This window comes from Nelusetta ayraudi, unplaced genomic scaffold (genome assembly GCF_046127955.1).
Source record: "Nelusetta ayraudi isolate G7.1 ecotype Tasmania unplaced genomic scaffold, CSIRO-AGI_Nayr_v1 ptg000221l, whole genome shotgun sequence".
Taxonomy (NCBI): Eukaryota; Metazoa; Chordata; class Actinopteri; order Tetraodontiformes; family Monacanthidae; genus Nelusetta; species Nelusetta ayraudi.
This window is the reverse complement of record NW_027466270.1, coordinates 463,124-478,470: the sequence shown is the minus strand read 5'-3', so window position 1 is coordinate 478,470 and position 15,347 is coordinate 463,124. Positions and strand designations below refer to the sequence as shown.

Genomic DNA, 15,347 nt, shown 5'->3' with positions numbered 1-15,347 from the left:
GAGCAGCTCCAGGCTCCTCAGCGTCCTTGTACACCAGGCTGTTCCACGATTGTTTCGTCGTGTCGTCGGTTGTCAATGGATTCACACACATTTCTTCTAATCAGACGCAGGTTTGTCGTACCTTTGACATGTTTGGACGACCAACAGGGAGCCTGCACTCACTCCTAAAACTAGGGATGCACCGATACCAGTGTCGGGTATCGAACCGATACCAGGGTTGAGTACTGTACTTGTTAAATACGAGTCGATACCAGCTGTTGTGTATGTATACCACAGATGTTGCGTTTGCACTGCAGTGTGACAGTCATGTTCTAGAACTATGGCCCGAGGGCCCGTTGAGGTTTTTAATCCGGCCCACAAAACTCAAAGTAATTATATTAATTGTAAGTTAGTATTAAAATAGCTGCGCTTCATCAAATTGTTCAGCATTCTAAGAGTGATTTCAATAAAGAGCTAAATACCGCGGGGCTTCGAAGACAGATATTTTTGTCGCAATGCTTTTGTTCATTTTCAAAAGACAATTAAAGCACATGTTTTTCTACATATCTCATATGTGTCGGCCCCTCATGGGCCCATCTGTCAAACTGTAGAGCCCACGGTGGCTCAATACAGAAGATCTGCCCACCCCTGGTCTAGAAAGACATGCTGAGGAATGTTGTTCAAATAACAGAACCTCTGTGGAAAGAAAATCAAAGTAATTCTAGAATGTGTAATCCAAAACGTGGCTTTATTAAGAACTCGGTGTCGGTATTGGCGAATAGTAAAATGCGAGTACTCGTTCTGTAAAAAAGTGGTACCGGTGCATCCCGAAATAAAACCAATGAGCAGGCGTTTCCTGAACCGACCGGTGTGATTCACACTCCCGGGTCACAGGTTGACAATAAATCTGTCAGCCGTCATATTCAGAGCCATTTCTGCCCGTCAAAATGCTGATAGAGACACGTCGCAAACGCCACCTAGTGGTGACACTCTCTGAGCAAGGGTGAAAGGTGTCAAAGGTGGGAGGAGCCTACGTCCGATGAGAAGAAAGCCATAAACCCAGCCGGCGGGCTCAGTTGTCCACGTTGGCTCTGAGTGCCTCGCGCGGCTTCAGCCTCTGGTGCAGGCGGTAGTCCTGGCTGGCGGCTCTGCGCAGGGGGGCCGGCGAGTCCGCCTGGGGGTTGGCGGCCCCCGGCGTGGGGCCCCTGCCGGCCCGCGGCAGCACGCGGCTGCAGCTGACCGAGCGGCGGTCCTCGGCGCCCGGGTGCGCCTCCAGCTGGGCCTCGCACAGCTCCAGCAGCGACGCCACCTGCTCCCGCAGCGCCAGCGACTTGAAGCGCCGTCCCGCCAGGAAGAAGAAGGCCTCCACGAACGCCTGCAGCCCCATGCCTGAGGAGCGGACGGAGAGAAGAGGTGGAAAAGAACTGAGCTTTGCGCTCAGCGTTGGCTGATGATGCTGAAGGAGTGAGGCTGGAATGTCTTGAATGCCATGTTAGCAAAAAGAACTGAGGCGAGGAATGTTGAAACAAGCGGTGGACTTCTTCTCTGGTTGCATCGAGTCGCTCACAAAGAAGCCCGACGTTCGTTTCATTGGGTTCATTGCCTTCTTCTCTCTCGAAAAAAATCTTTTTCACGAGTGTGTGAACTGAATTGCTTCTACAGACGAAAGTGCGTGGGAGAAAAAAAAAAAAAAAAAAAGGTCTCTTTTAGAAAAGAAACAGCGTAAAATTTCAGCTCACAGAAAAAGAAACACGCAAGGGTTGAAGGATGAAGAGAGTTCCATTTAAGAAAATAATTAGAACCTTAACGCTTTTGAGATTTGGGATGAGTTAAGATTTCCGAGGTCAGGACGACCGCAGGACTAAAAAAAAAATTCAATCTGGAGCGGCGATCCAAAAGAACTCACTCAAATAACCTAATTTAAACTAAACATAAACTACCTTTTGGAGTTTGGTTCCTCCTTTTTCCAGTGGGTTCTCAGCCGGAGCTCCACGGGGACGACCCACGCCGACCTCGTTCAGACTGCCCGCCAAAAATCCGATTTTCAGCCAATCCAGATTGAAACCGGACGGCTCTTCTGTAGTGTGAACGGTCACAAATCGCATGAAATCGGATTTCTGCGAAACGGACTGAAACCGCTTCCGGGAGGTAGTTTCGCATTTGATAGGGAATCTGATCTCTGAATCCGCGCTGGTTCTGGATTCCGCCGGCGGTCTCGCCCGTACGCGGCCGTTCCGACCCGGGTCACGTGATCTCCGTCCGTCCGCGCCCGAGGTGCAGCGCCTGAATTATTCATGTCGGACCCCCCCCACCCCCCGTCACACTGTGATCTCGGCGCATTTCAATTACGGCGGCGCCGCCTCGGAGGGAATCTGACAAAAGACTGACACGCAATTATCCCCTGAGAGCTTTATTGGCTCCGTGTCTGGAGGACGAGTGGCTCTCCGCCCTGCCCTTGTGTGTGTGTGTGTGTGTGTGTGTGTGTGTGTGTGTGTTACCTGCGTCTCTGGCGTCGGACAGCGACCCCGACCAGCGACGTGTGATGTCTATGTAGAGGATGTCCACCGAAGCCATGGTGAAGTAACTGTTGCTTAATTTACAGGTCCTGAGTGAACACAGGCAGCAGGAGAATTCAGTCTCGGTGTCCAATGGCCGCCGGCCGAGTCTCGTTTATCGGCCAACACAGCGTCCCCCGCCTCTTTATCCAATCATTAATAATGTTTAGTGAAATGACGCGTCGATACTGAATTTCCAGGAGGACGTCGAGGTAAAAAAATAAATAAATAAAAAAAAAAAATCCTATTTGGCTGAGAGCAGATTGTTTAGTGATGGCCGTTCATTAATTACAACAGAGTCATTACTCTGAGTTATTAAACTGTCTCTGAATTGGCAAGAAATTCATCTCAGATTTTTTTGAAGACTTTGTACGCAGCTGTGCTTCACTTTAACAAACAAACAAGAAAATCCAGCTTGATTCAAGCAGTCCCCCCCCCCTCCCGTCGCTGTTCAAGCAAATGTCCTGCAAGTTGGATTTTTCTTCTTCTCACACACTTAAGATTTTTATCAAGGTGCATTAAAACATTTGTTTCAATATTCTGTGCATAATTTGAAAATGATCCAACTGTCAAGTGTCAATGTAATGTGAATATAATGTGGACATCTTGTCTTTGATGGCTTGGTTTGTTCCCGGTTGGGCTAAAAATATTTAGCCTATAAATAATTTTATTTTATTTCCTTGTTTCTTTTAATCAATATAATCTCCATCATTTTTCTATCGCATCGGTGCAGTAATTATGCAAATTTCCCCAATGTGCCATTAATAAAGGCTGCCTCTTCTTCTTCTTCTTCTTCCCCTAAATCTGGGTTGCCATGTCTGCTCATGTGCCGGCCAACCTCCACGTTTGCATCCTTAAAACACGCTACGCCGCCCAGCCGCCGAGAGCGGCCCGACGGCTCCTCACCTGATGAAGGTGCGGAAGGCGGTGGGGCCCAGGCGCATGTTGCCCTTGACGCCCAGGAAGCGGATGAAGAGCGCGGCGATGCGCTCCACCAGCCGCAGGTAGTTGAACTGCTTGGCGTACTTGGGGTAGACCTGCTTGAGACACAGCGAGGGCAGGGCTCCTTCCTCCTGGGCCTCGGCCTCCGTGGGGATCTCCTCCCGGTTTTCGAAGCCGCCGGCCCTCGGCTGGGAACTTTGGGGGAGTGAATAAGACACACGCGCGCACACACACACACACACACACACAGATAGAGTGAAGTTTTCTTCGGAGTAGCTCACACAGAGTTCAGGGCTCTCGGCACTCAGGTGTCCACCTGAGGCCGATCGATGCACAACGCGGCTTTTTTTCCACTGAGGCAGCACCAGCAGCCGTCCTCGGCCGAGGGAGCAGGGGGTGCACGAAGTTATTTCACACGCACACACACACGCACGCACACACACACACACACACACACACTAGGCTTGTTTTGATTTGTTTTTTTTTTTATTTTGACCATCTGCGCTGCCATCGCAAACTTTGAGAAATGAATAGAATGCCTTTATTTATCCCAAATTGGGAAAATTAAGAATTAAGAATTGAAAATAAAATAAGTAAATCAAAAATATTTAAAGAGTAAGAAAAAAAAAAACTTTTCAAAGCATCAGCTGGAGCGGAACGCTTCCACGCGCCGACCTGGTTGCTGGGTTTTCTGAGAAACGGCCACGCGGTTGCGCTTACGAGCTCCTCAGAGAGTCACAAAGCAGTTTTGTTGCACCGACGCAGCGAGGACAGGGATGGCGCCGTCGCGGCGGCAGAAGAAGCTCGGAAGTGGCGCTATCGGGAAAAAAAAAAAAAAAACCCGACCCGGAGCGAAGGTGAGCGAACGCAAACAGGCCGAGCCCAAAAAAGTAATTCCTACTTTAAACAAAAGATAAGGTTTGATTGAAGCTTATCGGCCATCCTATGCATCGAGAGTACAAGCGTCGAGAGAAAAGCTGAGAATTACACATGCACACGAGTTCAGCTTTTATCTCGTCAGGGAGAGAAGTTCTGGAGAGGGTGAAACTTTTTGGTGACGAAGAACAAGAAAAATGTATTTCCAACAGCCCAAATGTCAGCAATAGGTACCGATAACTGTATACCGCGGCACTTACCAGTGCCAGTGTGGCACTTAGTGAGCTAACACTCATTAGCCAGAGTATAAGAAAAGCCTGCGTGACCTCCAGACGATGAGACGGCGGACGCAGGCCACGCGACTTTTATCAGGCAGTTTTCTTCTCTATAAATTCGTAAAGAGTGTGAGTGGCACAGAGAAGCTGCTGCTGCTGCTGCTGCTGCTGCTGCTGCTGAATGTTTAATAGAATCAATCATCCCCACGGCAGCCAGAGAGACGCCACCCACGCCTGCGGAAGAGTTGACCGCACAAGGCCACGCGACTTCGGCTCCGACGAACGAACGGATGACACGAGACGAGACGACGGAGCTCGAGTGGCAAAGAAGTGCAGTTTTGCCAGCGCGAGGAAAAGAAAAAGAAAAAGGAACACTTAAAATGTGTGAAATGTGAAAGGTTGGATATTGTCATGGGGTGAAGTGTCAACGTTCTATGACAGAAAGACAGAATTAGGAAGCAGAACGTGTGCGTGAACTGTGGAGGGAGAGAAGGAATGTTTGACAAATGTCTTTTTTTTTTTCACTTTGCGTTTAATAATTTTTGACTTTTATGACATTTTATCTCTAAATCGTGTCTTTCACTCAGAGGCACAGTATTATCTCTCAGTGGCACGACTGCCTTTTCTCAGAAAGGCGACCGAAGTCTCACTGGCGCTGTTATTTGAGTCTATACGAGGGGGGGCGGGGCACGCTTTTGTGATGGTCGCCCTCGTAACTTTGAATCAAAGCTGCGAGGTGGAACGGCTTCAGACACGCACGATGCCTCTCGTTATGGTTCACGTATCGCCCTCTGTGACGAGGCGCCGGTGATTAAGAGACGAGCAGCCGGGGGGAGCCGGTCCAGGATAGCATCGCACCTCTCTCATAATGACGTGCTTATCCCTTCACCCTTCCCCCCCACTCTGGTCTTTGATGAACTGATGCCGTGTTTAATTTCCCCTCCCTGCGACTTGACGGTCGTCCCGTCCAGGTCGGATCTCGCTCGGATCGGCTGCAAATCGAGCAGTCAGTGAAAGTCCCTGCTGCGCTTTTGGTTCAAATGGCTGCAGGCAGATTGTCAATATTAAGATTTTTTTTTTTTTTCAACTAGTGAGGTAACCAAATAACTTCATGATTAACCTTGTGTAAGATAACTCACAGTGATTGAATCGCGTCTTCCGAGGAAAGGCTCTAAAACAGTTGAATCCCCGACAATGTTTTTATGCTAACATTGTTTCCTCAAAATGCTAAAAAACAACTCAGAAGCTCTATATAACCCAGGTCAAAATCCACTATCAGCTATATCCCTATCCTGCCTCTCTATTTCTATGTGCCTCAGGGAGACGTGGTCGACTGGCGAATGACAGCAGCCAGAGGGCGACATTTAACAGGCGCTGAATGGGGAAAGCTAGTGGGCAGCTGTGAGCAGATTCCTCTCCAACTAACTTTGAAATCTCGCTCTTTTCTTCAATGCCATTGCACCTACGTTCCGCCGGGAGTCTGCGGCCGCCGCCACTCACCGTTTTATCGGTGGAATTGATGAGCATTGTCTGTTGAACGTGGCGTTAAGACGCTAACTAGCGTGTTAGCGCTAGCGTTAGCATAGACGCTAATGATTCGTAGAAATCATGCACGGTACAATGCTACCTATCAAAAATGAAACTTTGATGCAAACATTTATTCATTTATTTTTTAGGAAGGAGCACTTAAAAAAGGCTCAAACATCTTAAGAACCTAAAAGTAGTTTCAACGTTTTTTTTTTGTAAACAGCTGGATAACGATTCCAAATAATACCAACTATATAGCGAAGCGGCGCAGAGGTTAATAGCAGAGATTTTCCAGCCACCGGGCGCCGCACTGGGCTGCAGTCGGCAGGAGACGCTGAGACGCTAGATATGTGTCGGCACTTCCGCCGCGGCTCGGCTAAATTTATTTTTTCTTTCCGTTTAACAGGCTTATGTGCAGTCGTTGAGGTATGGGCTGAGTGAGATATCACGCCAGCGGCAGCAGCCGAAATAGAAGAGGCGAAAAGGAAGTCGACTGAAGTCAAATCCGACTTTAAAAAGTGTGTGTGTGTGTGTGTGTGTGTGTGTGTGTGTGTGTGTGTGTGTGTGTGTGTGTGTGTGTGTGCGCTTACACTGATGCTTTCTTGTGGCCGGGGTCCATAAGGCGCAGAGTGTCCCTGATGACGCCCACTTTGACCTCTTTGTCCACCGGACTGGGAACGTACTTGAACACCCCTGGCGCCACCTGCAGCACAAACACTCATGAGTGCGCGGCGAACGAAACGCCTTTCCTTAACTTTCTCGCGAAGAGAGATTTGACCTCCTGCTCGTGTTCTATTCTCATGCTGGGGTTGGAGTTGACCTCCAGCAGGACGGGCTTCAAGTTCTTCATCAGCAGGATGTCAAAGCCTAAAATCTGCCGCACGGACGTAAAGGAAATAGGGATGTTAGCAATTCATCGATTAATTGTCGATTAAAAGTTTAATCGATTAAATTCAATTTGTCGCGATTAATTTAACTTTTTTTTTTACACGGGCAGTTCATATCATTAACAGTGTAGTGGTAGTAAAGAGCAATTCACCTGTAGATACTGTGAATTGTCATAATATACCTAGTTACAAGTTACTTTTAAACAAGTTTAAAAAAAAAAAAAAAAAAGATTTGAAATGTGACCCATTAGAAGTCAACTTAAAGTCAGATGACAAATGTTTGACAAATGATGACAAACTAACGTGTTCCTTACACATTTTTCATTGTTGAAACTCAATTAATCGTTAATTGATCAATAAGGTCAATCAATTAGCGAATAATGAATGAATCAATAATTTGCATCCCGAAAAGGAAACAATATTTTAGGGCCAAGAGTGACAGAAATGAGACTGTATACAGGTACATTAGGTCGGCACCAAAACCAACACACGAGTTCAAGACTCTAGACTCTTTCTGCCTCCTGCTTACGTCCTTCTGCAAGGTCAGGCGTTTTAATCTTCATTTAATAACTGAATAGGATTCACTGTGGAAAGGCACAAAGACAACATCTGAAATATCCGTGTGTCTGTTATGGAAGAAAAATACTAAAAATGGTTTTATCTTCCTTTGCAAGCAAAATTCTGGAGGTTTTTTCTTTCACTGTTACTTGAGTCCGCAGTAGCTGCAGTAGCTGCAGTGGCTGCAGTGGCTGCAGTACTCGCTCTGCTCATTTGTTCCTGCAACAGAGTCCTCAGTCCTCTCGCCCCACTCACCTGGAAGCACGTGGGCCCTGGTTTCCCGGGCGGTATGTCTGCGTGATGGTAGACCCTGAGCTCAGGCACAACGGCGATGGCCGTCTTGATGACGAGGGCGATGATGTCCGACCACACCTTCTTGATGTCCACGCCTTTGGCCGCCAGCCGGTACAGCACGCTGGAGAGGGTGCGCTTGCTGCCCGTGTTCTGGCTGTCGGAGTGCACGAAGTTGCCGCTGTGCACGTTGAGGGAGTAGTTGGTCAGGTGCATGAAGACGTGGGTCAGGTTCTTCTGGCTTGGTTCCTTGAGCGCGAAGAAGAAGAAGAAGAAGGGGGGAGCGGCGTTTAACGCGGAGTCCCGTGACGGGCGGGCGGGCGGGCTAGAGGCGGGGCTACCTGGTAGGGCTCGGTGCAAAATCGCGTCAGGCCTTCCTTGGCGATGTAGATCTCCAGCGGCTCCAGGGACTTGACCAGGACGTAGAGGCGGATGTCGAACTTGAGCTTGTCGATGAGCAATGGCTTGTTGATGTACTCCTGGACCACCGACTGCTTGGCCTGCGAGCCCGCCACCAGTTTCAGCTCGCTGGGGTCCCGGATGAGGTAGATGCCGTCGCCCTGAGAGCCGCCGTCCGGCTTCACGATGAAGGTGGGATTGAGAGTGGCGTCCTTCTCCTTCACCAGGCGGCTCTGCGGCAGAGCAGCGAGACGCCGTCATTACAACACTAACACTGCAACAAAGTCATATATTGTCATTGTATTTCTGCACCATGCAGTTTTGCTGCTGTTATTATGCAAATTTCCCCACTGTGGGAACAATAAACTTCTTCTTCTTCTTCTTCTAGTACTACCTCGACTTGACGTAGTGTTATCTTGTCTTATTAAATCGTATTTTATGAAATAAAAGATCCCCAATGATTCTAACTAAGCACGTTGACTCAGTCTCTAAATGGAGAGATTTGTCTGCTGCAAACTACTGTGGAATGAAAATTGTCAGTCTCTCGCCCCCTGCTGGACATATTGTAGAATTTCAACAAATTATTATTATTATTATTTTTTTTTTTTAAGGGACCACAGAGATGAAATTCTGTATGTCATTGAGGTCATACATTTTTTCCACTTCATATCATTTAATTATTTTTTAAGATCTGTTTACATGGACACAAATCATCGGAATAAAGGCCCATTCAGATTAAAAAACATGTCAATTGGAAGATTCTGATCTGATCCGGTCCATTCGGAAGGAAATGTCATTCCGGAAGATAGAGGCGGTTTATGCCGATCATCGTTCCGAATGTCGTCCATGTACACACCCGTTGGGATCCTGCCTTCCTGGTTGGGGTAAAATTATCTCCACTGTGCACGTGTGCTACGTCAGCGTGACGCCTTTCGGCCTCTGTGGCAGCTGGTCGTTTCTCGGCGAGCAGAAAACGTGGCGGGAGGGAAGCCAAGCTGTTCTGCCGCTGGCACAACTTTCTCGCTGGACATTTTAAGAGATGCTAACAGACACAGATTCTGACTCATCTGTGTTCTTCGGACATCACTGCTCAGCGTTTGCAGGCAGATACCTGGGTGGCGAACTGCTGGTACTCCTCGGGCAGGATCCAGGACCGGGGGTAGAAGTCGTACTCTTCGGGGAACAGCTCCTGCATGGTCCGGACGGCTCGACTCATGTTGATCTTCCTCAGCATTTCAATCATCCCTGGGCGGGGATCAAACGTGACATTTCACTCTGAGCTCCGTTCAGCAGCAGCAGCAGCAGCATTTCTAGCAAAGGTATTCAGCTACATCCAGGAGGGATTGCTAATATTAAAAAAAAAAGAAATTCCGCACATGAATGCTGCTTAAACTGAGTCTGCCGGGGCTGAAGAATAGCAGACGTGAGAAAACTGGAATTTGGGGTATTTTTCCGCCACTTGCAGCGGTAGAATTAGGGCAGTGTAATACGCTCTTAATACCTGGGAACTTGTTCACCTGCCCGGACACAATGTTGTCATTGTCGTGGAAGGACACCCCGTGCCAGTAGATATCGCAAGCTGCTCGTCTTCCCAGGGGAAACTGCGGGGCAGGAGGAGGGAGGGAGCGGTTGAAATGTGCACACTCAGTAAAGAGAGAGAGAGATAGAGAGAGAGAGAGAGAGAGAGAGAGAGAGAGAGGGAGAAAAGAAATCACATGTGAAGGAGAATGAAGGCCTTAATCTGTTTGGTATGACTCAGGAGAAAGGTAAGGTGATTGGTGACCCCGGAGGATAATCTTGCCTAAAGATGGCAGCCTGACCGCGCTCTGTTGTGATGAGTTGGCAAGGAGGCGAGGGGAGCGGCGCTATAAAAGGATTTGGAGGGCAGGGAAATCCTGCTGGCACAGAGTGCAGCTTTTGTGCTCCAACACCTGCTCGCAGCCGCGAGCTCGGCAGGCCGGGTTGCAGGGAAAACACGGCATTCAAATTAGTATTGAAAAAAAATATTGATGTATCGATATATAGATTTTTTTCTATACTGAAAATTAAAAACGATACGATAGGACTTCTCCGTAGTAACGATTTATCGGTACTACATCGAGGCGACGTGCGGTGCCGCCAACACACACACAAACACTCCGAGCGCTTCAGCCCCGAACCTTCTGCGTTTGCGAGTATCGAAAATCGTAGCGAAAATCAATATTTTCCCAAATATCGTAGCGAAGTCGGAAATTCAGTATCGTGACAAAACTAATACAAATAATATGTGCACATTAATGTTCAACGAAAGTTTCATCCAACTATTTTATTCAGATATTTAATTTTCTTTATCTAGTCGGAAAACCATCGAATCATTAATTATCTAAAGTTGTCCTGAAAACAATACATTTAGCCCTCAGTTCTGGCTCCCTCCTAAAATTGACATTTTGGTGAGTCACTCACATAATAATAATATAATAATAATAATTTTTATTTATAAAGCGCTCTTACAGGTGCTCAGAGTCGCGTTACAGGTAAAATAATAAAACAATGCGAGAGATTAAAAATTAAAAATGATAAAAATAGATAATAGTAAAATAAAATAAAATAAAATCAGTTAAAAACAGACAGGGTTGAGAGGGCAGATATGGGCTGGGAGGTGTGGTGGGTAGGAGGGTTCAGGTAGGGTAGGCAATTCTGAAGAGGTGAGTTTTGAGGACAGTCTTGAAGTTGTTGAGCTCTGTACAGTTGCGGATGTGTTTGGGGAGGGAGTTCCAGAGGGTGGGGGCGGAGACACTGAAGGCCCGGTCCCCCAGGGTTCGGTGCTTGGCTATGGCAAGGAGTGAGAGAAGGTTAGCATCAGCTGAGCGAAGGGGACGGTTTGGGGTGTGACGGACAATGAGGTCAGACAAGTAGGGAGGGGCCAGGTTGTGGAGTGACTTGAAGGTGAGGAGGAGGATCTTGAATTGGATACGGTGGGCAACAGGAAGCCAATGGAGTTGGTGGAGGACGGGGGTGATGTGGTCATAGGGGCGGGAACCGGTGTGAAGTCTGGCGGCGCAGTTCTGGATGTACTGAAGTTTGTTGAGGGTGGAGGATGGGAGGCCGTAGAAAAGGCTGTTGCAGTAGTCCAGTCGGGTGGTGATGAAGGCGTGTGTGAGGGTTTCAGCAGCAGAGGGAGTGAGGAAGGGACGGAGTCTGGCGATGTTTTTCAGGTGAAAGAAGGCGAAGCGGGCAAGTTGGGAGATATGGTGGTCGAAGGTGAGGTTGCGGTCGAGGTGGATTCCGAGGTTGCGGACGAGTGGTGATGGGGTTATATGGGATTTGTCGATGTTGATGGTGATGTCAGAGGTGGATTTAGTGAGGGATTTGGGACCAATGATTATGAGATCTGATTTATCACTGTTGAGTTTGAGAAAGTTGTGATGCATCCAGGTTTTTATTGCGTTGAGGCAGGAGGTGATAGTGGTCATGGTGGGGGAGGAGATGGAGTGGGTGGAGATGTATAATTGAATGTCGTCGGCGTAACAGTGGAAGTTGAGTCCATGTAGTCGGATGATATGGCCCAGGGGGAGGAGGTAGAGGGTGAAAAGTAGGGGACCAAGCACCGATCCCTGAGGGACACCTTGGGGGAGTGGGGCAGTGGAGGAGGAGCAGTGGTTAACATAAATGAACTGTTGATGGTTGGAGAGGTAAGATGTGATCCAGGAGAGTGCAGAGCCACATGGTTTGGAAGGTGACAGAACCTCAGAGGGAGGGGGAAAAAACAAACCCCGAAGATGTACACGTAAGGTCTTAGCACTTTGTGATATCACAAAGGGCAGATTTCCAAAGCTGTGAATTCATTGACAAACCCTTGTGTGGAATTCATGACGGTGAGACAAACCTGCAATCCAGCTTGCTGTTATCACGCCTCTCACACATTAAAGGTACATTTCAAAAGGTCAAACGGGCCAGGTGATTTCTAACAGGGCTCCATCGTTCACTTCGGTGCATCGCAACTCCAAAGCCGCTATAAATACCTGCACACAGACGACGACGGTGTGCAGCTGTGGGGAGCTGGTCGACGTGATGAGCAGTTTGAAGGGATTAAAGCGCAAAGGAGGCACAGTGTCGGCGTGTTTTAAACACGATCCCTGGCAACAGACTGGACAAAGTCACTCTCGCAACCCTCAAATTTATAAAACATATTTAAATAATCTTCCTGTGAAGGCGCCGAAAGAGCTACTGGGGTTTCTTTCTTTTGACGTGTAAGTCGAAACCACTTGGTTAAGTTACAAATGTTTCAGCGCGCTGTGAGTTCTTAGCTGAATGTCTTCAGGTCACTGTAATCTAAATTAACAGCATTATTGTTCTAATTATCTATTTCAAATATCTTCAGTTGACAGGGTTCAACTTTCTGAAGACAAGGTTTTTTTTTTCTGGAGGACAGCACGCAATGGCTCTGCAACGGTAACCTTGCCGTTAATGGACAGGGCTTTTGAATGGGACGCGCTTTAATTAAAGATGCCAGCCAAGTCTGAAGGGGCCTAAAAAAAGCCGCAAAGCCTTAATTAAATACATTTAGTTATTAACCTCAGATTGCCAAGTCGTTACTCCGACCCTCGAGCCTGCCATTCTCTCGCTTCCTCCTGCAGGACTTACACTCTATTGGATTAAGGGGAGCTTAAGGCTTATCATTTCCCACTGTTTAAGAGAATGCCATATGCCGAAAGTCAGTTGGCATCTGCCTCTCTGGTCAGGATGGAGTGGCAGATGTCAAGAGATGTAGTAATGATTGAAAAGTTATGACAAGCTAACCAAAATAAAATGCTATTTGAAGGGCCTTGCAAAGTGGCCGGACTTCCAATCGTCAGCGCTACGTAAGTTCATCACAACACAATATCAAGTTAACGAGTTCCAGCCTCTCAAGTCATCTTGACATTTGAAATGCCATCGGATACGAAGCGTCCCTGACTTCGCTGGGGACGGAGCGTGACGACGGTGTGTAGTAACCCGCGGGACATCTGGCTACTGTTTCCAAAAAAGCAGACACGCGGTGGTTTCAGTGTCACCGCGTGGCCACGGGCCACACGTGCAGTCGCCACTTGGGCCGCCTTCACCGCCCATGCGTACATGAAGGCCGCCTTGATAGCGGCCCGATAGCGGGGTATTAATTGCACGGCCGGGGTCGTGTCTGTGGGCGGCTGCGTCAATTAGCGCCGGCGTGAATCATTTATTGGTTGTTTTTGTGCGCAACTTTCATCCACATCCATCGTGTGTAATTGAATATGCCGGAGGAGAGAGGAGAGCCAGTGTCGAGTAGCTGCCGCCATTTAAAAGCGGCTTGTCATCCACTCAGAAGTGTTCAAAGTTCTGTTATTTTAGCTCATTGTCATTTTGTCATCCACTTTGTCCATGGACGCTTTTTCGTTTTGATTTGTTTCGTTTCGTTCAGCAGCGGTTAAGAGGATTGTCCTTGACGCGGATGGTGAAAACATAACCGAAGCTACCCTTGGAAGCAAGAGTGAATTGACATCGATGATGGGGGGGCGGGGGGGGGCAAGAAAATCCACATTTTCAGTGTCAATCATGTCACGACAAGGAGCATAGGATAGCTTCACGAAGCATGCGTGTGCAAGTTTTAAGTCCAGTCGGGTTGAGTACAGTTCAGCTTCAGTTTATTTTGCAAATCAATTATGATACAAATACAAATGACACTCGATCAAAGTAAATTTGTAAAAAAAAGAAAGAAAGAAAAAAAGAAAAGAAAAATGGGACTCCCCAGTGTGTTTCATCTGAACAGATGAAGCACATAACAGGTCCTTGCCTAAGAATTTGCTTTTCGTCCTTTTAAAAGCGGTTCTCGAGCACTCGCTGGTGCCAGCTCCTGGCGCCCACAACACAGAAATTAAAACTTGCACAGCATGTGAGCGGGAAGCGTTCCTGCAGAACAATCTAGCGTGCAACGCACCTCTTTCCATTTCAGCTGCCTGATGCTCAACTTCAGCGCCTCCAGGGAGGTCTTGGCTTTCGCCGTGTCCACCGTCACCGGCCGTCTCTTCCTCGCCAGCTTGTGTGCCTCCTCGCGCCTCGTCGAGTCTTGATTGTTCTTGGACGCTTGGTTATTGACGTAGTTCCCATTAGTCTCCAGCTTGCCCTGCAGGATCGTCCCGTTCCCTTTGATCTGAAGCGTCCGCTCCAGCTCGGCCCTGTTCGCGTTCTTCTTCGCGTGGACGGACACAAGGGACCCGTAGATGGACGGGTCCGAGCTGCCGCAGGTGTTCCTGTCTTTCCCCAACCTGCCACCACGACTTTTATGGCCGTGGACCGTGGTGCTCCTGGACGCGTTGCCGCCGCGAGCGACGCTGACGCTGACGCCGACGCCGACGCCGGGCGGGTCCGAGGCTGGAGCCCGCTCCTCGGAGTGCACACCCTCCTTCTCAGCATCCTCGCCCAGCGACTTCATCTGCTCGAGCCGGACCTCCACTTGCACATGCTGCTCGCTCATCGTGTCAAACGGCTCGACGTGACACCGCTGGGCAAAGCAACGCTGTGCCGCGCAGTGTGAAAAGCCGGCACGCTGACCTCACTGTGAAATGATGTGGCACGCATCGCTAGCTCAACGGGCTAATAATAAAAAAAAAAAATTAAAAAAAAAAAAAATGGGAGAGAATCACAATGCCTTACTGAGTTATCTGCCAAAGGGCGTTAGTGGGCGAATTGAATAAATGTGCCGATATAATGTATTGTTATTTATTTAGCTCTACGTACACATACGCTGTGAGGATAACCATAGCCGTTTGACGGCGAGGCACATTGTTGTTTTTTTTTAAATATATATATATATATATATATTAACTTTAAGCAGCTCTTCGTGGTCGACTTACCGTGTGCTAGCTGCTAACAGCTCCAAGTAGAGGCTAGCGCCGGGGGGAGGGAGGGGGGCGAGGGGGAGGACAGCAGCTAAGCTGGACCCGACGAGTGGCTGTCAGGAGCTCGCGAAGCTCGCCAAACGACATCAACATTCCGCGGTGTCGGCAAGACTTTGACCGCCGAAGTCACCACGCGCTCGTATCAAACTGCCCCGACACTCGAGC

The 15,347-nt window shown here is 48.4% G+C and overlaps 1 protein-coding gene across 2 annotated transcripts; it reads right to left on the bottom strand.

Annotated features, from left to right (window-relative positions):
• Window positions 1-892: 892 nt before the first annotated feature.
• On the bottom strand, window positions 893-15,327 carry ttll11 (tubulin tyrosine ligase-like family, member 11). 2 transcript variants are annotated; one of them, XM_076016282.1, is made up of 10 exons: window positions 15,138-15,327; window positions 9,791-9,890; window positions 9,401-9,534; window positions 8,232-8,522; window positions 7,855-8,139; window positions 6,933-7,028; window positions 6,745-6,857; window positions 3,441-3,671; window positions 2,478-2,584; window positions 893-1,368 (listed from the first exon to the last, which is right to left on the bottom strand). In XM_076016282.1, exons 3-10 carry the CDS (start codon window positions 9,530-9,532, stop codon window positions 1,052-1,054), a joined length of 1,572 nt encoding a protein of 523 aa, XP_075872397.1. In that variant the 5' UTR covers window positions 9,533-9,534; window positions 9,791-9,890; window positions 15,138-15,327; the 3' UTR covers window positions 893-1,051. The 2 variants fall into 2 exon arrangements, with proteins under 2 accessions (XP_075872397.1, XP_075872396.1); XM_076016281.1 differs by lacking the exon at window positions 15,138-15,327 and adding an exon at window positions 14,222-14,882.
• Window positions 15,328-15,347: the final 20 nt, after the last annotated feature.